Source organism: Zeus faber, assembly GCF_960531495.2.
Source record: "Zeus faber genome assembly, chromosome: 14".
NCBI classification, from domain to species: domain Eukaryota; kingdom Metazoa; phylum Chordata; class Actinopteri; order Zeiformes; family Zeidae; genus Zeus; species Zeus faber.
In genome coordinates, this window is record NC_137200.1 from 18,215,366 (window position 1) to 18,239,654 (window position 24,289).

General features: G+C 42.6%; 1 protein-coding gene across 1 annotated transcript in view; it reads left to right on the top strand.

Annotated features, from left to right (window-relative positions):
- The window catches only part of pds5b (PDS5 cohesin associated factor B), a 54,713-nt gene that overhangs the window by 16,780 nt on the left and 13,644 nt on the right, over positions 1–24,289 (top strand). Inside the window, exons 2-23 of the mRNA XM_080013299.1 lie at positions 4,202–4,328; positions 5,101–5,304; positions 6,092–6,178; positions 7,766–7,863; positions 9,121–9,247; positions 10,711–10,791; positions 11,807–11,947; positions 13,253–13,368; positions 13,918–14,012; positions 16,736–16,881; positions 17,028–17,179; positions 18,239–18,352; positions 18,476–18,557; positions 18,740–18,788; positions 19,702–19,841; positions 20,072–20,187; positions 20,297–20,402; positions 21,032–21,192; positions 21,379–21,502; positions 21,616–21,774; positions 23,287–23,355; positions 23,735–23,871. Coding sequence (XP_079869425.1) covers positions 4,221–4,328; positions 5,101–5,304; positions 6,092–6,178; positions 7,766–7,863; positions 9,121–9,247; positions 10,711–10,791; positions 11,807–11,947; positions 13,253–13,368; positions 13,918–14,012; positions 16,736–16,881; positions 17,028–17,179; positions 18,239–18,352; positions 18,476–18,557; positions 18,740–18,788; positions 19,702–19,841; positions 20,072–20,187; positions 20,297–20,402; positions 21,032–21,192; positions 21,379–21,502; positions 21,616–21,774; positions 23,287–23,355; positions 23,735–23,871 — 2,612 coding nt within the window. The 5' untranslated portion in view covers positions 4,202–4,220. The remainder of the gene's footprint in view (positions 1–4,201; positions 4,329–5,100; positions 5,305–6,091; positions 6,179–7,765; positions 7,864–9,120; positions 9,248–10,710; positions 10,792–11,806; positions 11,948–13,252; positions 13,369–13,917; positions 14,013–16,735; positions 16,882–17,027; positions 17,180–18,238; positions 18,353–18,475; positions 18,558–18,739; positions 18,789–19,701; positions 19,842–20,071; positions 20,188–20,296; positions 20,403–21,031; positions 21,193–21,378; positions 21,503–21,615; positions 21,775–23,286; positions 23,356–23,734; positions 23,872–24,289) is intronic.

Consider the following 24,289-nt stretch of genomic DNA (forward strand, 5'->3'; position numbering starts at 1 on the left):
GGAGATTTTTCAAAACTCAGTTTTATGCGTATTCGGGGGGGGCGGTGAAATGGAGGTTTCGGCAGGCGATGATGTCATGACCTCGATTTACACATGCGCCATTGTTGTTTCACACATTGAGCATTTGCCAGAAACCTAGTTAGGTTTAATGTAGGGTGCAGGAATTTCCCTCAATGTATTGCAAGCCCGACGGGCTGCCAGGCTTAAGTTTATATGTAATTTTAAGGTTGTTTTTAAATCCAAATATCAACATTGACCGCCACGTATTGATTGTCGTTTTTTTTTTACGATTTAAAATGGGTAAAATTGTATTTCATTTTAGCACGCAGCGCATTGATTCTCACTCACTCACCCAACACTCTCCCCTCCTCTCTGTGGACAGTCTGGGTCAAAACATGATAATGCGCGGGATGTTTAAACATCCCATTAGGTTGGGCACCCGGTACCGCTATATCTTTATACTGTATCTACCAGACCAAATCGCAACGCAGATTTTGGTGCCTCATTTCAGTGCCATGCCAAACCTACCGATATATCCAGAAAACGTGCCTTCCCTAAACATTATGCCTTGGAACGTGCCGCCGCTTTCCTCTCCCGTCCGACTCAAGCCAAACAGCAGCGGTGCTCGTCAATGTCCCATTATGGTCGCTTAGGCAGTCAGATAAAAGAGGCAGATCGTAAAAGTTTTCCCTACAGATAATGTCCGGTTCATACAAACTGTCAGTTATTTGTTAACATGTAAAACATATATGAAAAGTAATAAAGGACAAATGGGTTTAGTTCATAAAAAAATCTGTAAAATAGCCCTGATCTAAAATCAGATTTTTTGGAAAAAAAAACAGTATTTTACTGAATTTCCTTATTGAACAAAACAAAAAAGCACCATGCGTAACGGGGACTTTAAATCGGGACAATCCTGGACAATCCGGGACGCGTGGTCACAGTAGTTTAATTACATGTTAACAAGTCAAGCTAGCGTTACTTCATTACACCGACGTGCGGATGTATGTATAAGTACACTGCACCCACCGGTTCAAAGTACACCAGTGCCGTGCTGTGTTGTATTCCCCGCTCAGGAAGAAGCCCATCCATGCGCATGCTGCCAATGTTTTTTTTCTGTGGTGTTTGACATACTGTAAAGTTTTATCGTCCCCCACTGGCCTGTGTCATGTGTGTTATAGCAGCGCTTTCAATCGTTTTTTGCATTCTCTTGTGGACAGAGATATTTTCAAAAACACTGTTGGTGTCGAGGGGGGAAAAAATATGTTTTTAAAAATACCAATATACATGTGGACGAGGCCTGAGCCTGCTTTGTCAAATTTGGCTCTGTAAAACATATAGCAGTGTGGATCTACTTCTTATTGGTTATTTATGTTCCAATTTTAAGCACCGTGTTATGGCAACCGTGCACTGTGTGGCTATAAGCGGCCACATGGCAAACTGCAGCATACAGAATGAACCAAAACTCTGGTACATGCAGAGTGAATGAGTGCACACTTATTTTCACTCGTCAGGAAGATGTACTGCTTAAATAACTGTTTTTGCAATTCTGGAAGCTTGTATTTCCCCAATTGTGCAGGAGCCAGGCTAGTTGATTCCATCTGCAGCCTGTCAATGTCTTGGTTCTCGACACATGGATGAAATTGGTAGTGGCCTTCTCGACTGAGTAAAACTGACAAAAATCACATTTCTCCAAACGTGAATATTCCTTTAAGAACTGGTTCTTCACAGACTATGATGTACCACAATTGGAGTTATAAAGAGAAACCATCAGGCGACCAATCTATTTACTCTGGCAGCAATGCAGTCCAATCAATCTAATCTAATCTAAAATATTTTGAGATGAATGTTTTATTGCAAAACACATCAACAAAAGAAGAGAATGTGTTGGGTGGCTTACGCTACAAGTCCAAAGAAAGCTTTTTAACTTCTGGGTTTATCTAAATCTTCGCTCCAAGATAGTCACTTTCTTTTCTGTATGCTCTCTTCTGATCGATTTTGTATTCCAATTTTTTTCAGTCACTTTAGGTAGTGCAGAGTTTACTAGCCACAACTAGCTTCGCTGCCTTATCAAATTACCTGCAGCTGCCTTTTGCTTCGCGCTCAAGCCATTCTTTGCAGTGTAGCCTGGAAAGGTGGACCCCGCCACCAACAATGGAAACAGCATATAGAGGGGTATAAGCGTTACGCAAAAACATTGAATGGCTTCTGGTTTCTGAAAAAGGGATAGAAATGGCTGGAAATATGCAATGTTATTTTAATACAAAACCCACAGACACTTTATATTTCAACGTGTGAGATCAAAAAAATATTTCTTACCATGTCAGGATATTAACAGGATATTAAGGGAATATTGCAAACTAGAGTGGGGGTGGAGTGGGGGGGGGATAGTAGCATTTCCCGTTTTGTATATGTAGAGAAAAGTCAATCTAAATAATTAATAATCTCACCATAAATCACTTTGGCACACAACATTTTGAAATGTTTAGACCGTCACCCCTGGGAAACTGTTTCAAAATGTAGTCTGTGTGAAGATTTGTTGTTCAACAAAATTTGCTCTGAGTCGAGTTCCTCTTTCCTTGCTGTATGTAGTGTGTATCACACTGTTTACTACAGTGAAACAAAACAACATCATGGCAAAGTGCTGTACATCACAACCACTATCACACCCTTATTTTAATGGGAGAGAAACACCACAAGATGAGGCCAGCACAACGTCCACAGCCAAAGAGCAGTGTTGAATTGTATGTGCTGTATGTCAGACTGGACTGGGGGAGGATGCACTCACGAACCAATGTGGTACTGTAGGTATTCTCCCAAAGTGCTTTGCTTGCAATCTGTTCGGCCAATGAGTCTCTGGGTGTCGAGATAACGGGCGCAGAAGAAGCCGGATCGCTTGCAGCAAAAGGGCCTCTAGAAATTTAGGAAGCAGCATTTTCCTGATTGTAGATTGCCTTGCTGTGAATACTAATAATGTTCTACTACATTAAATTATTGTTATTATAGGGTTTTGAGCAGCTCACTCCCGGTAGATGTGTTATTACTTTGTGAAAGGGTATGTTTGGCGGTTTCCGAGAGAATTACGTTTTAGTGATGATTTCGCTCGAGAGGTTTCTTTTGGGAAATTAGAGCACTTGAGACGAAAATCCTAGCTTGGCATCGCCAGACTATTTCATAAATGCCTATTAGTCTGAAATCTCTCGGTTCATTTTCGATTTCCAAGGGGCGTTACCAACAGGCGCAGACCAAAATGCAACCTAACCTACAACCCATCAGAGCACTCGATAGACCTACAACCAGTCAGAGCACTGGATAGACCTACAACCAATCAGAGCAACGAAACGTGTGACATAGCACTGAGCGAGTGGGTTGGTAAATGTAACTTTTACTAAATCCTGTCGGAAGTACGGCAAACACATCTTATCAACAAAAGGGTTTTTTCAAGAAAATAAATACTTGTTTAATACTGTCACATTAGCAGCTTCATCAGACCGTTCCACATCAGCAGCAGCCATCTTGGTTGTTTACGAAAATGCCTCAATGGCCCATGGTGCCCTTTTTTGTCAGGCACGTTTTTTATCTATTTATTTATTTATTTGTTTATTTATTCTATATATTTTTTCATATATTGGCATGCATGTTTATTAGGAACGTTACCTCGCTGCGCCCGTGATGTGCGCACAGCGGAGCGCAGACCACAGGCTCCTCGATGTCACCATCACAGGGCACCTGTGATCTGCGCTCCACCGTGCCCCCTCGTTTCCTTATGGAACGAAACAAAACACTGTGCGTAACAAGAACACTTTCCTCACTCACTCGCTTAGAACCGGAGCTGGGGGTCCATGTGCCTTTTCTTTTTATATTTTATTTTTTATTCTTTATTTTTTGAGCACATGCCACTCCTAACATCTCTGCACAGGTCTGAAAATGTCAATGATTCAGTCCTGTGTTCCACAATGGAAGATGAAACTGCCCGGGGAAAGACATTCTTAGTAACTTAGTTGCAGAGCACCGCCCCCCGCTGGCTCGCTGTTTATTGAAAGCTTATGAATATGACACGTGTTACGTCTCCAAATTGCACGAAATTTCCTTGGGTCCCCAGCAATACACCTGCCAAGTGTGAAGTAGATGGGATGAAGGCCCTACACCAGTCTGAGGCCCGTCACCAGTGTCGTTATTGTTCCGCTGCTTTCTCCTGCAGGCAGTGAAGAGCTGAGAGCATGGCTCACTCTAAAGCTCGAGCCGCAGATGGGAAGGTGACCTACCCCCCGGGGGTCAAGGAGATCGCCGACAAGATCTCCAAAGAAGAGATGGTCCGTCGACTGAAGGTAAGTTTTGACATGGTGCCACTGCTTCCATCGTGGCATTCTATCCTGCGTTGTAAATGGGTCTTAGCCTTATTGCAGGTTCACATCCTAATAATCACAATAAAATGGGGAATTTTAAACGGTATCTGTTTTTATTAGAATTTGTTTTATTTGCTAGGTATTTACCTATACAAGGAACATTTCTTGTGGTGGGGTTTGTATAATTGTAAATATAGAATAAAAACAACACTGAAGTAAAAATATAAAATTGTCAAATATATACAAATAGCCACCCATATTTCACCTTATATATAAAATGAATTATCAATCAAGCTTCACTGTGATTGCTATTCTATTATACCCTGTAAGCACATGGCTTTAAAATGCTGGCATTTAAAATCAAAAGTTCAATGCTTTTATTCATTAGTATTATAATATATATATATTTTTTTACAATTGGATTGCAATTATAATATATTTTAGTCTAAACTAATAATTAGATGACCTAGAAGTTCTGAATTATTTGTTAGTTTCATTTAAAAAAACAACAACTAGAGACTGCTTTAAAATGATATACATGAAAACATATAATTCAATATGATACACATCAGTGCAATTCTTGCACAAGTTTTCCACCTTAGACCGTTACTTTTATATTCACACAGAAATCGACACAAAACAGGACGTGATTTAAAAAAAATAAATAAATACATGCATAAGAAACAATAAGTAAAGAAAGAATAACAAGCATTCTCAGTGATAGTCCATCGAGCTGCTCTGCTCTCTGCCCTAGATGGTGGTGAAAACCTTCATGGACATGGACCAGGACTCGGAGGAAGAGAAGAAGCTCTATTTGAACCTTGCCCTCCACCTGGCTTCAGACTTCTTCCTCAAGCACCCAGACAAGGACGTGCGTCTGCTGGTGGCCTGCTGCCTGGCAGACATTTTCAGGATCTATGCCCCAGAGGCTCCCTACACTTCCCCGGATAAACTAAAGGTACCCGTGGAACTACCCTAGATTTATTATAATTGTCATTGAGGCACTGTGTGCCATTAACATGCGTTCCCCAAAACAGCTCTTGAAGCAGGCCGCTCTTAAGAGCGTCTTAATATTGCTGCCCATGGTGCTGCTGGAAAAGTTTTAGTTTAAGAAATGATTTAGAAATTTCACAGAGGCAGATGTTCCCGACATTGGTCGCCGTCAGCATTTTGAAATGAAGTGTTTTATTTTCCCTGCTCTGATTTTCCCCCTCCCTATCTTGTTTTGTGTCGGGCTATTTTTGATTGTGTTTATCTGTCGAAGCAGCTCATGGTTTACAATGGTGTGCAGAACTGCCACAGCCAAACGTTTAGTGTTTTCCCTTTTCGCTGACTGGCTGTGAGAAATGCATCTTTTGCAGTTATTTTCACCAGGGCTTCTGAGAGCATATTCATTCATTCATCAGCTAATCGGCGGCGAGCGCAGCAATGAGTTTCGCAATTGAAATCCCTTTATCTGTACCCAAGCAGTTTGTTTTTCAGTGATGTCCTGCTTTGTCCGAAACGCTGCCAGCCCTGATATGTAATGTTTTTTAAGTATTCGGTTAATTCTCTCGTCCTTCACGCTAGTTCAGTATCGCTTCGAAAAGCCGTTCATTTAAGCACAAGAATCGTGTTTTCCTACCCCGTGGCTGTTTTTTCCTTTTCCCCCCAATGTGTCACCTCGTTAACATCCACCAAGCTTGACAAGTGACTAACATCGTCTTTGCGCCTGTTGCTGATGGTATCGGTTTCCTGTCTTCCAGGACATCTTCATGTTTATCACCAGGCAGCTAAAAGGACTGGAGGACACCAAATGTGCTCAGTTCAACAGATACTTCTACCTGCTTGAGGTAGGTGTTTGAGACGTCTCATTTCATTAGCCCCGTATTAAGAGCACACTCCAGCATGTATGCTCAATTAGATTTAAGTTTTCCCTTAAATAAGTATGATTTAGATGGATGCACAGTGTGAAGTGTCCAACTGTAGAGAGAGAAGTACTTGTTCTTTCATTCCTGATGCAAAATGGATTGGGCATGAAATGTAAGGGCAGTGTTTCCCACAGAATTAGATTCTATTTGTGGTATTAGAGGGAGGGGGGAGGGATCGCTCCCTCGCCAATGTCTCCATCAAGCATGGAGAGGGAGACAGGCTTTGGAGGACGCACGGAGGACCCAAAACATACTTGTGTTTTTGACCCACGATCAGGGGCTATTTTTTTGTTATTCTTATTTGTATATCTCTTAAAAAATAAGATTGGGCTATGTTTTTGATTTTTTTTTTTATGAACTAAACCTATTTGTCCTTAATTACTTTTCCTAAACTTTTCACATGTTACATGTTATGTAACATGTTAGGTAACGTTATTTGGTAGTGAAAACTTTTACTACCCGCCTCTTTTATGTGATTGGCTAAGCGACCATAATGTGATATTGACAAGCACCGCTGCTGTTTGGCCCTCAACCAAAAGTTAGAAGGCGAGTCGCACGGGAGAGGAAAGCAGCTGCGTGTCATACAGAGGAATACAGAGGATTTCAAGCGGCGCGCTCCAAACAATAATCTTTAGTGAGCGTGGTTTCGGAACACCGGAGGGCGGATATTTTACTCAGCAGCTTGGCCACGGCACCGAGATGAGGCACCGAAATCTGTGTTGCGATTCGGTCCGGTAGATACCAATTGTATAGGAACCGGTGCCATAGCGGTACCGGGTTTCGGTACCAGACCCAAAACGTCCCACGCATGATCATGTTTGATTCAGAGTGTGCACAGACAGGAGGGGCTATTAACAGATGGTGTGGTGAGAGAGAGTGGGGCAAGGAGGGGCTGAGCAAATTAATGCGTTGCACGCAGCTCCATAATGAAATAATATTTTACCCATTTTAAATTGTTAAAAAAAAAAAAGGAAATAAATATGTGATGGGCCAAAAGAATGAATCAATGTATGGGAAACAATGATGGTAAATTATTTATAAAGGAGGTGATAGAGGAGATCCAACAGCATTTTCAATGTCTTTGGCAGCCACAGCCCATGAACATTAGCTGGTTCCTGATGACGTACATACATCTATACACACACACACACACACACACACACACACACACACACACACACACACACACACATATATACACACACACACACACACACCACACATATACATGTACGTATATACAGGTCCCATACAGGTCTCTGTCCAGGTCTTTTCAAACGTGACTGAAACAAAGTGTTAATCTTTAAAAAAAAATGTAAAAATCATCCATCCACCAAAAGAGGAACAGGCTGCATTAATGGAGATTGTCCGAACATCGAAGTCATAATTGCACGTCATGCGCTGTCCGTCATTATAGCCAGTTGTCCGTCCATGTCCAATTTGTCATCGGTGTAAGAATTGAGGGTATTCACCAACTGCACCATGTGTCATCCTGTGTCTCACGTCCAGAACATAGCGTGGGTCAAGTCCTACAACATCTGCTTTGAGCTGGAGGACAGCAACGAGATCTTCACCCAGCTGTACAGGGCTCTCTTCCAAGTCATCAAGTAAGAGAGGGTCGTCCCCCCCCCCCCCCTCCTATCCTCTTTTGCTCTTCATTACATATTTTTCTCTCTCTCTTCTTTTGACTTTGCTGAGCAAAACCCCAAGGGATACTTTCTGCAGCAGAGTATTTGGGCACTAAGCCATTTGAACAGAATTCAGTGTGCGAGCGTGTCCGTGTATCAAGGTTGTGCAGGCGCAAAGCTTTGCATCAGGCGAGGGCTTGCAGAGCTCGGCTTTCCACGGTGTGTGTGTGTGTGTGTGTGTGTGTGTGTGTGTGTGTGTGTGTGTGTGTGTGTGTGTGTGTGTGTGTGTGTGTGTGTGTGTGTGTGTGTGTGTGTGTGTGTGTGTGTCCCCTCCCCCAGTGAGTGGGAAGTAATGAGACTAGTAAACGCAGCCGTCCCCTTAACACAAATCTATCCAATAACCTTCCCGTTTCGGTAGAACAGAACCTTGAATAAAACTACCTTCTATGTTGAATGCGCCATCAGCCACATTATACACAAGCCTTATTTAGTTGGGTTCTCAATGCCGAAGTGTTATAACGGGCCGCAATTAGATCCTGTTGTGAGCGGCAATTCTTGACATGCATTTCGATCCTTAATGAAAGTAAATATTTGGGTGTGCAGCTCTAAACCCAGGCTACCGTGCGGTGGTGGCTGCTGTAGATTTTGGAACTCCAGAGGCTAAACGGTTCTATGGTTTGTTTGTTACAGTGACCTCTATTAAGGTGGATTCCGGTTAATTTTTTTCCTCTATTTCCTCCGCTTGCAAATACATCAGCCGAGAGATATTTATTTTGAGCTTGTCCCATTTCAGAAAAGGGCCCATCGCAGTTAAAGTGGCTATCCCAAAGGTTTTTGGTTGAAAACCTTAAGACTTTTTTTTAAAACTTAAAGGAGATACATTTCAAGGCATTAAATGTATTTGTGTTATACAAGTGCTCCTCCTTATGCTGTTTCCCTTGTTTGTCGCGGGGATTTTATGGATTGCCACTTTAAGATCACCCGTAACAAGCAACCCAACTTTGCAATCTCTTCCATCGCGTCACGTTTTTTGCCGATTTTTCTCCCATTCTCATGATAATGCGACCGCTCGGCACTTGAGTGAGTCAGCGTGTCGCACCCAATACACACTCACCCGTCAGACACTGAGCGTTTTTTTTAAATACGCCCCCGTCATGAAGCCAAGGCCACATTAGGCCACGCCATCTGCAATGTCACTTTTGACACTCGGCCCTCCGCCAACCCCCGTTTCCGCAGCAACGGCCACGACCAGAAGGTGCACATGCACATGGTGGACCTGATGAGCTCCATCATCTGCGAGGGAGACACTGTGTCGCAGGAGCTGCTGGACACCGTGCTCGTCAACCTGGTCCCCGCGCACAAGGTAACCGCTCTGACCGCCGGCAACAAACGTACTTCTCGCCGGTCGTCGCGGACGGAAGCGTCCCGATGTGGCGCCACGTAACGCAATGACGCTCGCCAACCACCGATGGTCACGCGTAGTTTTGGGGCTCGTCAGTATGGAAAAAGAAAAATGGCTCGCTGTTTCTCACGGGAAGCCCCGTCCCCCGCTGACTCACTGTGTATTGCTCTCTGTGTATTAAGTGTATTAATATTACATGTGTCACGTGTCCAAATTGCACCTAATTGGACGCTGCACGTCCTTGGGTCCCCACAATACACCTGTCGAGTGTTAAGTAGTTCGGATGAACGGTTGTTGAGATAAACAAAGGACATATAGACAGACCAGCAGACATTCCCTCCTTTATTAGTTGGATAATACACCAAGGCATCCAATCACTGATATCAATTGTAGTCCATTTGTCCCAGCTCTCGTGACACTTAGAGCAGCCGTCATACACTGACACACAGATGCACTCGAAAATGCAGCACCATAGCATGGCGTTGGCTTTCGTCTCCGAGGCTTCTCGGCGACAGAGGCACCCTCCCGAGAGGCGATTTGATGGTGCCTGTTAAGTACAATTAAACCAGTGCTCAACACTTCCCAAAGTCCTCTCCCCATGACCCGTCATTCAATGAGACCCCTGCAGGTGAGAAGCGATACAGCAGGTACGGAGGGTTCAGTGTCTCCTGCAAGCCCAAATAGGATTCTGCTGTAGCGCCGGGCGATACGGCCGAAAATGTTATCATGATCAAATATATCATACCAATTTATCGCGATATACATAAAAATCACAATTTCTTTTATGCTTAAATTGTTTTTCATGAGGAGAAAGTTGTTTGCCGTGATGTATTTTATACATTAACATCAACACATTTATTGGTGAAATTAAATTTCCCAAAATAAACACAAGTGCCTCCTTGACATATTTATTTTGATCTACATTTTTTCTAAAGAAATAATAATACTAATAATTTGTTGTCTTGTCCGTCTTCGTCAGCATGTCTCGTTTACATATTTTACACAATGGATATTTACCGTCTGCTTTGGGTCCGAAGTTAAATATACAAAAAAAAACGCCAAACTATGGATGTCTCTCATTAAATTTTGTCCATGATACATCGTCTTTCTCCTTCTCCCCAGAGTTGCTCATTTTACTTTCTCTCTGTATCGACTAATGTAATTGCCTAGAGGTGAAAGGTCAGCTTTCGATTGTCCAAATTGATTGGCTCATCGTTGCCACTTCTATAAATGAACAAATCTGTGTAAGACATTATCGTAATGGTGTTTTGCACAGATTTGTCATCGTTAGCATTTTATCGCCCGGCACTGTTCTCTCATCTTTAAATCCACATGTCACTGTGTCATTGTGTTGTCCCATGTGTGCAGCAGTGTCTGCTCCCTTTTTTGATTTCCCTCCCCACTCCTTTCCCTCCTCTGTCCAGAATCTGAATAAGCAGGCGTACGACCTGGCCAAAGCTCTGCTGAAGAGGACGGCTCAGGCCATCGAGCCCTACATCACCAACGTAAGGCGCGGTGTTCCACTCGCATCCATGCAAATCTGATCAAACAACTGTGTGTGGACGGGAAGTACCCGGGTTTCACATATTTGTATAATGATGCTATGTTTGGTGAAAACGGGGGAAAAAAGGTGCCTTTACCAGACACGACCATTGGTGCTGTAGCGTATGATGTCATTCACAGGTGGCAGCACCAGGCATTGTGATGACTCTATTTACTGTGAATAATTACTATTATATAATATATGAATATATATATTAATAGAGATGCGATGCAAATTTGTCATGTGTCACCTTTTGGTCTTAAGTGCCTTTCTTTCGATGAATAGTTAATTTCCACGGTCTTCTAATTGAACTAGATGAACTGAATCGGGTCGACCCATCTTAACTCGCGGCACACAATCCTCAAGCAAGTGTAAGGCTTGGATCGTTTCCAGGGCTGCGCTCACGCTTTAAATTATTTATTTTTTTATTTTTTTTTATTTTATTTTATTTTTTTATTGTAATTCGCATGTGACACAGGGAAGATGACAATGAAGAAGCAGCAAGTGTCACAAAGTGGATCACATGGCCATGGTTCATCCTTTAAGATCGCTAAACATTTACGGGTTAATTGTTATATAAAAAAAAAAAGTAGGTTAGAAAAAAAAAGTTTGAATTATAGTTTGTTTTTTTTACTTCTTTTTTAAAATTTGTCTTTAATTATTTGGCGCTTGTTGGGATGTGTGCAATTTCCCTCCGGGGATGGATAAAGTTCCTCCCTCGCCAAGCTCATCACAATTTTAACAATAATGCCAGACAATATTTAATTTCTTATTACAGTGGCTGTGATATAGTATCTGCATAGCTTGGCTAGGGATCAATTGAGTGTGAGATTATTATCATTAACGCTCCTTTTCCTCCGGACTGTTATTGTGTATATCCCTACAAAAATCAAAGAGCCTAGGAATGTAGTTGATACTGTATGTGCTGTGTATGTGTTTTACTCATGACCCCCCCCCCCTCGCTGTTTCTGGTCCAGTTTTTCAATCAGGTGTTGATATTGGGGAAGACGTCGATCAGTGACCTGTCGGAGCACGTCTTCGACCTCATCCGGGAGCTTTACAGCATCGACTGCCACCTGCTGCTGACTGTGCTGCCGCAGCTCGAGTTCAAACTGAAGGTACACACACACACACACACACACACACACACAGTTTATTTGTTTTGATATTCTTATTATACATTGATTTTTATTATTATTATTTTTTTTAAGATTGAGAGCCAGTGAAGTCAGTAATTTTCTGTGTGTGTGTATACAGTATACTGTTAATATTGATGTCGATGCACTACTTTGAAATTGATTGAAAAATCGTTCTTATCGTTTTTAATTTACTCAAATCGAATTTGAGTAAATTAAAAAAATTCTGACTAATCGCACCAGTATTGTGTTATTAAGCACAATTAATTATTTTAATTTTTTGAAAGCCCTATATATATATATATATATATATACATATATATATATATATATATGTATATACATACATATACATATATATATATATATATATATATATATATATATATATACATACACATATACACACACACACAGAAAGACAGATAGATTTTAAAATATTGCATAAATTTCTCCGATTAATCTTAAGGCTTCGTCATATTTAAAAACAGAATCACCAAATTAATCTCAAAATCACCAAATTAATGAATGGAGTAGCAAGTCAATTTTAAAATCCAATAAAATTATGTGACTACGGATCTATTGATTTATTTACGTGTTTATTTTAAACACCTACTCTGAACTGCAGACACTGGTCATTTCCTCTTTTACCCATTGTAGTTTATTAATTAAACAGCACTTGTTTTAACACATTTCAAATTAAAAGAGGGGGGGGATATATATATATATATATATATATATATAAAAATCTGTTATGTTTGTTTCATTTCACATCTCAGCACTTTGTTAGCGATGAGATTTGGACTATATAACCGGTCGTCCAGATACAGAGCCGTTGATAATGTCTCGGCGGTACGAGCTCCTTCGAATCTTTGTCGATGGCGCATTCTCCGGAGACGGGCGGAAGCAGCCACTCTGCATAATGTTGCCTCCGCCGCGTCTCATAAAGGCTTCCCGCTGATGGATAACGCTCATTAACAGCTTGAAGGGCACGTACATCACGGCCGCCGCAACACAATGATAGCCACGATCAAAATCTATCCCTCCCTTCACAAACCAATCTTTCGCGCCCTCTTTTTTTTCTCTCCTCTTTCCCCCTAAAATCCCCGAAGAGATCTTATGTTTCCTTCCTCATCGTCTCTCTCTTTCCCCCCGAGGGACACCTCGTTCGCTCTGGCGCGCTCATCTTTGCAAAAACCGGTCTGTTTGAAGCAATGTTTTGATAGGAAATGCCGGTCCTTCCCCCTTATCCTTCCGTGTCTGTGTCTCTCCCCCCCCCCTCTGCAGAGCAACGACAACGACGAGAGGCTGCAGGTGGTGAAGCTGCTGGCTAAGATGTTCGGCGCCAAGGACTCGGAGTTGGCGTCGCAGAACCGGCCCCTCTGGCTGTGCTACCTGGGCAGGTAAGCAGAGTCGGACTCGCCGGTGTTTGGCGTAAGAGGCGCTGGTTGGAAGTCGTGGGAGTCTTTAACCTTTAAAGGCACAACCGGCGCAATCCTATCATTATTGACTTCTAATCCGTGAGCGCAATAGGGTTCCACGACTATTCCGCCTGATGACAGGGCTGGCCAATTTATTGACATTATATCGCTCATATCGTATGTTGTGATAAGAGACGTATAAGATATCGTCTGTGGTTTTGGTTCTCGTAATATCCACATTTTGTCAAATGTTGTCTTTAAGGCGGCATTCAGTGAAGAAATGGCATTTTCTGAAATTCGTAGAATCATTGGCCTCCACATGCTTGATCTTATCCACATTACTAATGATTGTGACTTAACTATTTCCTTGTGTGTAAGTATCTTTTATTAGTACTAATGTCCATCCCAAAAATCAACATCATTGTCAAAAATATTGTGACTTTTGTCTTTGCCCATGTCTCCCAGCCGTGCCTGAGAGGACGGAGGGCGTTGGAAGTTGTGGTAACATGTTTTGTTTGCGTCCCCCCGAAGGTTCAACGACATCCACGTGCCCGTCAGGCTGGAGTGTGTTAAGTTCGCCAGCCACTGTCTCGTCAACCATCCCGATCTGGCCAAACCCCTGACAGGTAAACGGCGTACGGTCGAAGACCAAGTCTGCAACCAAATAAGCTCTGTTTGCGCCTCAACGCGGTGCAGCCAGAACATAAACCTGCTGCGGTGTGCCGGCAAAGAGGTTGATTTTGTTTGTATTTTAAAGGATAATATAATGAATAAATTGATGAAATTATGAGTTCATCACCACTCTTGAACCGAAGCTGAAAGTATACTTGTTGCGGCGGCGTGATGGTCGTCTGTTCCTACCCTCTGCAAGGGGTAAGGAGAGGAAAAAGAAAATGGGATGCAGCATACAGTAGTAACCCAATATTTTTCGCCATGATATCGTATCGATACGATGACGGCAAGAATCCTTTTTTTTCTTTTATTTACATATAGGCCACGTCCACGCGAATGCATCCGTTTTATTAAAATTATTATTTATCAAATTTTTAAAAAACAGTCTGTGTCAAAAACGTTTTCGGCCCGCACTGTTGTTCTCACGGCGTTTCCAAAAAGTCGGCCGTCCACACTCAAACGCCAAAAACGCCGCTTCCATTTCTTTCATGCACGTGTGCATGGAAACCCGCAGCGGCAGCAACGGGACAGGTTTACTTATTTTGTTTACAAGCGCGAAGAAGCGGTGTTACAGTTATGCAGTTAACAACTTCAGTCATTCAAGCTTCTCAACACGTCCAAAACATGAGACAAACAGAGGAACTCTGACGACAAAGCTAACATTTTATTATTCCCCGGAGGTCAATTCAGGTTACGCCGTCAGCGATCATAATACTTATACACAGTACTGTATTGGCACTATTCCCAAAGTTGGACACACTTTTAAAATTTAAATGGAGACACAGCAAACGAATGTAATTACTTACAGTACAATGGTACAATACTGACCACAGGTAAACAAACTAGTCGTCGGCCGTTGCGCACACCTGACGCGTGGGCAAGTTTTAAGCTCTGTGTGGACTGAAGACTCAGGGTGTCACGATTCAGATTCTAAATCGAAAATCAATCTAAATGAGCGTTCGATTTCAAAAACTTGGACATCACAAGCAGGTTCGCGATGCTCCCTCTATTTTTGTTTGTGGGTAATATTGTCTGACGTGGATCTTGACCGCCGAGACAAAATAAAAGTGATAATGTAACGTGATCTGAAAAAGAACCGCAAAGCGGCGCCTTGGTAGGCGAACCGAAGCACGGGCCGCAGGCGCCGGAGTTGGCGGCTTGTACCTTCTGATAATTTAAAGAAAAAGTGCGCTCCGGTTCAATAAAATATGATATTTTACAATATTTCGACTTGATTTGTCCACTTGAGAGGGCAGAACAGAGAACGGCAGCTTGTGAGAAGTGCTGCTATGCACCGGTACACGCTCCATAAGAGTAGTTAACGTTATGGATATGATAATATGATAATAAAAGACAAGCTAATAATGTTAAACAGAACATGATGCTGTGATATGAGTACAATTCGGAAAAAAGTCAGATTAGAGAAGAATGTAGAGAGCACGGAGAAGAAGAGACGCACTTGCGTCAGCAGCTCATTGAAAAGAGCGACTCTTAGGGCTCCCAAGCCTTTATTTTATCTTTAAAATTGTATGAAATATTTTGTTTATATTTATTCCACTACAAAAAAATAAATTTTTTATAATGATTTAATGTGACTGGACTCAAAGTTACTTAGCTTAGCTTGAAAGTCTAAGAATGGCACAGCGCTGAAAAAAACCCCATATATTCAAATCGAATCGTGGATTTAGAGAATCGTGACCCCCCCCCTACTGAAGACCAAAACGGAGAAAAAATGATGCGTCTTAGACTTTTAACTGCAGTCAAATGACATAGAAGTTAATAATATATCATTATTTGGGATGTAAAATTATGTCGACTGTTATAATTTACCGACTGTCGACTGTGTCCGTGTACAATCGAAAATCGTATTTTTTTTAAACGTTGGTGTTTCGCTTTCTAAGAATACCCAGGCAGGCCGATCGTAGATATAATTTTTTGATCCCATGATGATCAAACTGCCTCCTGTCCTGCCCCATAAATGGACGCACATCCCACATATGAGCCGCGTAGCGAACTAAGGTTTCGTCTCAGACGCCGCTTTGTCATCATGGCGCTGTGTCAGACGGTCATAGTGTACGCGTAAAACCTGGCAGTTCTCTTGCCTTTTTATCACTGAATGACTCATTAATCATGATTAATTAATTCATTCATTTATTTGGGCCGACATTCGCAAATGCACGCGAAGAAATGAATTGTTGATTCGGCAAAATGGTTTCATTTTCAGACACTGCGTTAAAACTACAAATTAAATTATGAAATTATTATAATATATTATAATAACAGGTGAATGTTTTGGCTGTAGGCCGAGCCCAAAACCCAGTATAGAACGAATTTAGAACATCCGTCTCCTCTCCGCAATTGTGGTGCTGAAAGGACAGCGCGCACACGGTGCCGTATTCTATAAGTATAGAAAAAGGAAATCTATATATGAGGGCATAGTTTGATTTACGGGGGTATTTGGTGGGGTCTGACCCCCATAATGAAGACTTGGACCGCCCCAAAAGAGGTAAAAACAACAGATGGGGTTCGAACCATTTACATCCCCCTTAGTTGTAATTGTAAACATTTCTATATATTTCCCATATTCATGCCTGGAAGAATCTTGTAGTACGATTTCCTTGCCGATTGCCACGTCTTCAACGTACGTCTTCTGAACATTTCTTTTCTTCCTCTCCAGAGTACCTGAAGGTCAGATCACATGACCCGGAGGAGGCCATCCGCCACGATGTTATCGTTTCTATAGTAACTGCTGCCAAGAAAGACCTGACTTTGGTCAATGACGCCCTGCTCAATATCGTAAAGGAAAGAACATTGGATAAGCGGGTAAGTTGAGCCGTATGTATTTTTAGTTATTTTTTTTATGTTTTATGATTTTTCTGTCAACTCTTTAAATGGCTGTCATCAATCGTTGTGCTGATTCGACCGCTTGAACCGTTTGAGATAAAACCCCTTCTGTCTGTCTTCTTCAGTGGCGCGTACGCAAGGAGGCGATGATGGGCCTGGCCTCCCTGTACAAGAGGTACTCCTTGCAGAAAGAGGGAGGGCGGGAGGCGTGCAAAAAGATCGCCTGGGTCAAAGACAAGCTGCTGCACATCTACTACCAGAACAGCATCGACGACAGGTGTGTGGCTGCAAAACGCGGTTTCCTGCAGAATCGGCCGGTCGGGGGCAGTCATGCCTTCGAGCAAGGCACTTGACATATATGGGTCCTCCACGGAGTTGCAGGGTGTCCAGAGCAACGCCATAAAATAAACAACCCTGAATTACGGCGTTGTTTATGTGGTAGCGATGGCCTTTGCAGCCATCTGCAGCTTGCAGTGTAAGCGACAGGATTCTTACCAGGTCCTTGAGGTGCTGGAATTTTGTCCTCAGAAATGTAAGCCTTGGAATACCGTGAAGATGGCCATTTTTGTGCTGCAGTAGCACATGACAAAATTTATTATTTATATATCATATATAATACTATTCGCTTTAAATTTATTAATAATGACTAAATTATTAATTCCAAAATGTCTGTAAAGCACTGAGCTGCAAATTTTGTATGAAGGTGAGATACAAATAAAAATGAATATTATAATATTATAATATATATACACTAATGTATATACACTAATGTAAATATATACTAATTTACTGTATATAATATACTAATATAAATAACAGACAATGAGACGAAGATCATATAATATTTTAATTATTATGATTAATAAACAGAACATTGATTAGATTTGTTTTACCTGAAGTCCTTGAAAGTGAAAAAAGTGCTTTAAAAAGTACTTCAAAGTCCTTCAATTTCATTTTGGAACACCAGAATGAGCCCTGTTAGCAATCATTCATTATTATTAGAAACTGCCTGAAGAGGGAGAACGGGGTGAAAGGAGGGGAAGACCGTGAGCTTCTCGGGTCGAAAAGGTTCTGTGTGTGTGTGTGTGTGTGTGTGTGTGTGTGTGTGTGTGTGTGTGTGTGTGTGTGTGTGTGTGTGTGTGTGTGTGTGTGTGTGTGTGTGTGTGTGTGTGTGTGTGTGTGTGTGTGTGTGTGTGTGTGTGTGAGAGATCCCATTTGAACAATTCTAATGACGTCTTTGGGACTCCTCACTCTGAAGGGATAGGTCGGCTGTTTCCCCTGGGGCTGTGTGGTTCTAGTCTTTCCCCCGACCCGTCTCTCTCTCTCCCCTTCTCAGGTTGCTGGTGGAGCGGATCTTCGCCCAGTACATGGTTCCTCACAACCTGGAAACCACAGAGCGGATGAAGTGCCTCTACTACCTGTACGGCACCCTGGACCCCAACGCTGTCAAGTAAATGTCATTTCAAACCGGGAAGCCGCCGGAAAATAATTGGAAGATTTACAAATTTTATTTCTATTTGGAGAAGAGTAGACTGTATTTTGACGTGTGTGTGTGTGTGTGTGTTCGTTCCAGGGCCGTGAACGAGATGTGGAAGTGCCAAATGCTATTGAGGCAGAATGTCAAAGACTTACTTGACCTGGTCAAACAACCAAAGGTAACTCCTCTTAATGTTATGGTCGCGAGCCTGTAAGCCCCGTAGATGATCATTGCATTGGTCTATTTTGATATTATTTGTATTATATTGTTATATACAGTAGTGTGTACATACTGTATAAAGTATAGTGTGTGTGTGTATATTAATATAATAATTATATGTTATTTTCCCCATTTATCCAGTCTGAAGCATCCAGCAAGGCTGTATTTGCCAAAGTCATGGTTATCACAAGTAAGTGACCAGACACGCAAACCCTCAAAGGGTTCTTACCCGGTCCTTGAGGTGCTTGAATTTTCCCCTCAGAAATTTAAGTACCGGAACCCCTAAAACGAGCCCCTCCCCCCCTGCTTGTGCCAAAGTGCTTGAAAAGTCTTTGGGGGGGAATGCACCGTTTGTGCCGAAGTGTTTGAAAAGTCCTTGAGATAAAACCATGGTCATTGGGAACCTGTGATATTCCCCTTGGTTTCTTTCTTCAAATCGTCACGAAATAAAACATTTCCAGAAACACTTTTATGTCATAAATGATGCCAATGAAATGTACATTTAATCCAGCATGGTTGGAAATAGACACTAAAATAGTAGACACTAGAATAGTAGATGACAATGAGGATTAGTAATAGATGTATAGATATACTAATATAAATAATAGATGATGAGAGTTAGATTATATTAAATTTTAATTGCTAAAAACACATTGAAAAAAAATGGTATTTGTTTTGCTTGAAAATGGAAAAAATAGCGCTTAAAAGGTAGATATGCATCGATCGATTGGCCGATCAGTGTCAGATAAAGCCGATTCTGTGCCGGTCAAATTCACACAGAAAATGTAAAAGTTATTTAATAGACAATGCTTTATGATGCAAATACAATTGAGTTTTCCGTGAAAGAGAGTTAAAAAAATGTTTTTTGTATGCTGTACATTATAGTTCCTAGAAAGAATCGCAGTTGGTCGGAATCGGCAGGTCAGGCTTTTAGGGAATCGGAAATGGTCAAGAATCGGCCATTGGTGCATTTCTTTAAGCAGTACTTGAAAGTCCTTGAATTAAATTTTGCCATATGCCCTCCTCTGCTATATTTGTTTATTTATTGTTATATTACAATTAAAAGACAGGCAACATTCAGACGTGATCCCACATGTCCGCAGGGAATTTACCGGACCCCGGCAAGGCCCAGGACTTTGTGAAGAAGCTCGCCCAGGTTTTGGAGGACGACGAGCGGGTCCGAGACCAGCTGGAGACGCTGGTCAGCCCCTCCTGCTCCTGCAAACAGGCGGAAGTCTGCGTAGTGAGTACACTCGAAACACAACGTTATCGTTGGCGACTGAGACATTTCTGGGGGATTTCAGACGCGATCCGCCGCCTATCTTCACTCGCTTTACCATTGAATCACCAGTTGCGGAAGCTACGGCCGAGCGGTTGCCATTTTGAGCGCAAATTCTGTCCCTCAATAATGTCCAATAATATCCAATATTATGCGTCGGCGAACTGAAATGTGCCTGTGTCCTCTCCCCCCAGAGAGACATCACTAAAAAGCTTGGAAGCCCCAAGCAGCCCAGCAACCCCTTCCTGGAAATGGTGAAGTTCCTGCTGGAGAGGATCGCCCCCGTACACATCGACACGGAATCCATCGGGTACGTCCGTGTGTGTGTATACCGTCCTGTCGACCACCACTACTGCTCGGCTGGAAAACGCCGACACGCAAATGTCTATGTTTGATTTGATTTGTTTTATTTTGCACAGTGCCCTCGTCGGCCAGGTCAATAAGTCTATAGACGGCACGGCCGACGACGAGGAAGAGGGGATTCCCACCGACAAGGCCATCAGGGCGGGGCTGGAGCTCCTCAGGGTAAAGCACAAATGTGGATGTGTTACTGCACATGAGTAATGTTTACCGCTTAAACTGGAGGTTTATTTCCAACCCTTTCTTGCTTGTTTATTTACTCTGGTATATATTTTTGTTTTTGTTGTCTGTTTACAGTTCATTTCCAGGCTTTTTTTATTAACGTTTATTTCTCATCGTTTATCATGTTGTTGAATTGAGATATTCCTGTTTTAGGTTTTATTTTTCCGGTTCACTGTTTATTGCTCGGTATATTTTTTTATTGTTATTATTAGTTGCATATGAGCAATTTCCCAACCTGTGAGTTAACGTCTAGGTTTACTGTGCATTTTTATTTTTTTCAAATTGTACATTTTACTTTGACGATTAATGATTTAATTACATTTTCTTATAATTTTTGGGGTATTTTTGAGCATTTTATGCATATTGCTCAACCCAACCAATGGAAATGCAAAATTTCTTAAATTCTTCTTAAAAATGTAAATTCTTGACGTTCAAATGGAAAGATATTATTGTGGAATAATAACAATTTGACAAAGTGATTGCGCTCGGCTCAAATAATCAATGACCAGACCATAATGTAATAATTGTGACGGCTCTTTAACTGTGACCCCACCCACCCCGCCGACCCTCAGGTGCTGTCCTTCCCGCACCCCGTCTCGTTCCACTCGGCGGAGACCTTTGAGTTCCTGCTCGGCTGCTTGAAGATGGATGACGAGAAGGTGGCCGAGGCCGCCCTGCAGATCTTCAAGAACACGGGCAGCAGGATGGAGGAGAGCTTCCCACACATTAAATCGTACGTTGATCTTTGCTGTGTTGTAGTTATTTGGTTGCGTAGTTTCCATTGTTATTATTTGTCTATAACCCGGCATCTATCCATCCACATGGCATCACAGATTGCAGATGTTGCTGATTTGAGAACTTTCCTTTTGTTCCAGAGCAGATGCAGTTTTAACGGCGCTCTCTTGCTTGCTCCCCCTAGTGTTTTGTTGCCGGTACTGCAGGCCAAAGCCAAGCGCGGGCCCCCTCGCCATGCCAAGTACGCCATCCTCTGCATCCACGCCTTGTTCACCAACAGAGACACGCACTTCGCCCAGATCTTTGAGGTCGGTCGCGACTCCGCTCGGCCGGACGCAACAACCACAAATAAGCAAGAAATATGAGTACATGACATCAGGTTTTTCCTAACCTGTTGTTGTTGTTGTTACTTTTGCTCCAGCCCCTGCACAAAGGCCTGGACCCCTCTAACCTGGAGCAGCTGATCACGCCTCTGACCACGCTGGGCCACCTCGCTCTGCTGGCCCCGGAACAGTTCGCCGCACCGCTGAAATCTCTGGTGGCCAACTTCATAGTCAAGGACCTCCTCATGAACGACAGGGTACACACGGCGCGCACGTACAGAAACCATACTCCACCCCGGCAACAGGAAATACCAAACTGAACCAGGAAGTGATCAAGCTTTTTTTCCATTATGGCTGTTGCCTTGGAGCACCAGAGGCCTAAGACCTAAGTTTTAGATAGAGGCCTAAGTTTTAGATGGAGGCCTTAGTTATAGATGCAGACCTTAGTTATAGATGGAGACCTTAGTTGCAGATTGAGGCCTGAGTTACAGATTGAGGCCTGAGTTACAGATTGAGGCCTGAGTTACAGATTGAGGCCTGAGTTACAGATTGAGGCCTGAGTTACAGATTGAGGCCTAAGTTAGGGATAGAGGCCTAAGTTAGGGATAGAGGCCTAAGTTGTAGTTAGAGGTCTACTTGGAAGCTGTAATAGGTGTGAATTGATGTGTGTGGCCTTACAATGAACCGCTTCCTATTCAGAGTGACAGCAGTTTGTTGCCTTCCAAAACTGGTGTATTTGCTTTTTCTGGAGCAATGGCTTATTTCAACACATTGTGTAATAAAGCCCACATTTTATTATAACGAGCTGCTTTTTGATCTCGAATGCAGTACGTAATAATACTTTTTTGCCCCCCCCCCCCCCCCCCCCCCCCCAAATGGGCCGGCAGTGAAGTCCAGGCTTTATTGAGCGTACATGCAAACTACAGGGAAACACAGCGGGGTTTTTGACTCGTCAAAGTAAACTCGTGAATGGGCACGTCTCCTTTCCAACTCCGTTAAAATGATGAAACCCACGACACCAAACACACAACTCCGACCACAGCGTCCTCCATCTTGTTGTTGCTGTTGCATGTCACGCAGAAGTGACATTGCTATACCAACCGCCCGGCTGGCTTCTAACAATAATAACGAATGATGTATAATACGTTTTACTACTTAACAACTTTAATAGGGGTAATACTTTTATTTGAGTAAGGACGCCAGCCCTGGTTATTACATATTGCATTGCATTATTACCCATTGACCATAAAAGGTTGTAACCTCGCATCAAAATATTACATATATGCGGCAACATTTATAACATATTCCGTTCATGTTTGTTTTACAATTCTGGTTCTCGTGCTAAATTCTAAAGCTTAATAAAGGTCAAATTGATCACATTTTCGCCAGTTATTTCAAAATGCAGCGTTATTACCTGATGTGTTGTTCCAGCCTTTCAACACAAGCTGTGACGCATAGAAGCCGTCGTAGAAATGTCAATTCTTTTTTCAATTGCTCGGGGAATTTCGGTTCGTCATGGGATGATTTTGTAATTGGAGTGACACAATGGCACTGGAAGGACGGAGAAGACAGTGTTTTGGATATATGTTTTTCATTTTTAATTTTAATTTTTAATTTTTATTTTTTATTGGCGTACATCGTCGTCATGCATCTTTTGGAGTGAGCCAGCGCTTCTTCTGCCAGTCCAGTCTGGTCCGGTGTGAGCGGTAACCTTTTTTTTTTTTTTTTTTTTTTTTTTTTTTTTCTCTCCCTGCCCCCCCTCACTGCAGATCCCCGGCAAGAAGACCACCAAGCTCTGGGTTCCAGACGAGGAGGTTTCCCCAGAGACGCTGGCCAAGGTCAGCAGCACCTCTCCCGAAAACGCACTGTTCCTTTTGCCCTCACACACCTGTCCGTGGTTCAGAATTTCACCAAACACAACGTTTTTTCCCAACAACGTGGAGGTGGCGAGGGTGTATTTGTAAAAAAGAAAAAACAAAAAGACATGTTTTTAACAATCCATCTTTAACGCCATTCTTTTTTAATTTTTTATTTTTTCCGAGTTTGACCCAAACGCTCCCCTCCTTTTGTACGTTTGGAGGAAGGAGAAAGCATTAGTAGGTCATAATATGTCTGACCCTTTTAGTGGGTACAGGATAGTAGCGTGCCCTGGGATTATTTCACTGTTAAAGTGTGCCAACGGTTCTTATTCCCAGCACACTCTTATGCCTCTGCTAGATCCAGGGAATTAAGCTGATGGTGCGGTGGCTGCTGGGGGTGAAGAACAACCAGAGCAAGTCTGGAAACTCCACCCTGAGGATGCTGACCGCCATTCTGCACAGTGACGGAGACCTGACGGAGCAGGGCAAGATGGGGTAACTATAATAGTTAAATGCCTTCTGCCCTCACCACGTGCGTGGCTCTGCGGCGAGATTAACACTCTCCCAAAAACGTGCCCGACGCAGCGAGACAGGCGCTCACTCTAGGTGTCTTTATTAGAAGCGGTGTGAAATTGTGGAACAGTACAGAAAACCATCATTCTCGAGGCAGGTGCAAATAACCTGTTAATACGTTGTCATAGCTCCCACACTGTACGCGTGCACGAATAACAGGAATAAACGTACAGATTGTGCTTTATGAAGGGCAATGAGAGGATGGAAGGAGAGGCTAGTCTCTGTCTGTGGCGCGTTGCTGACTGGCTGCTTTTGTTCGCCCGTGTTACGCTGGCATCCCAATGCTAGAATATCACAATGCAGATTGGGAGGGGCGGAACAAGTTGTCTTCAACCAGGTG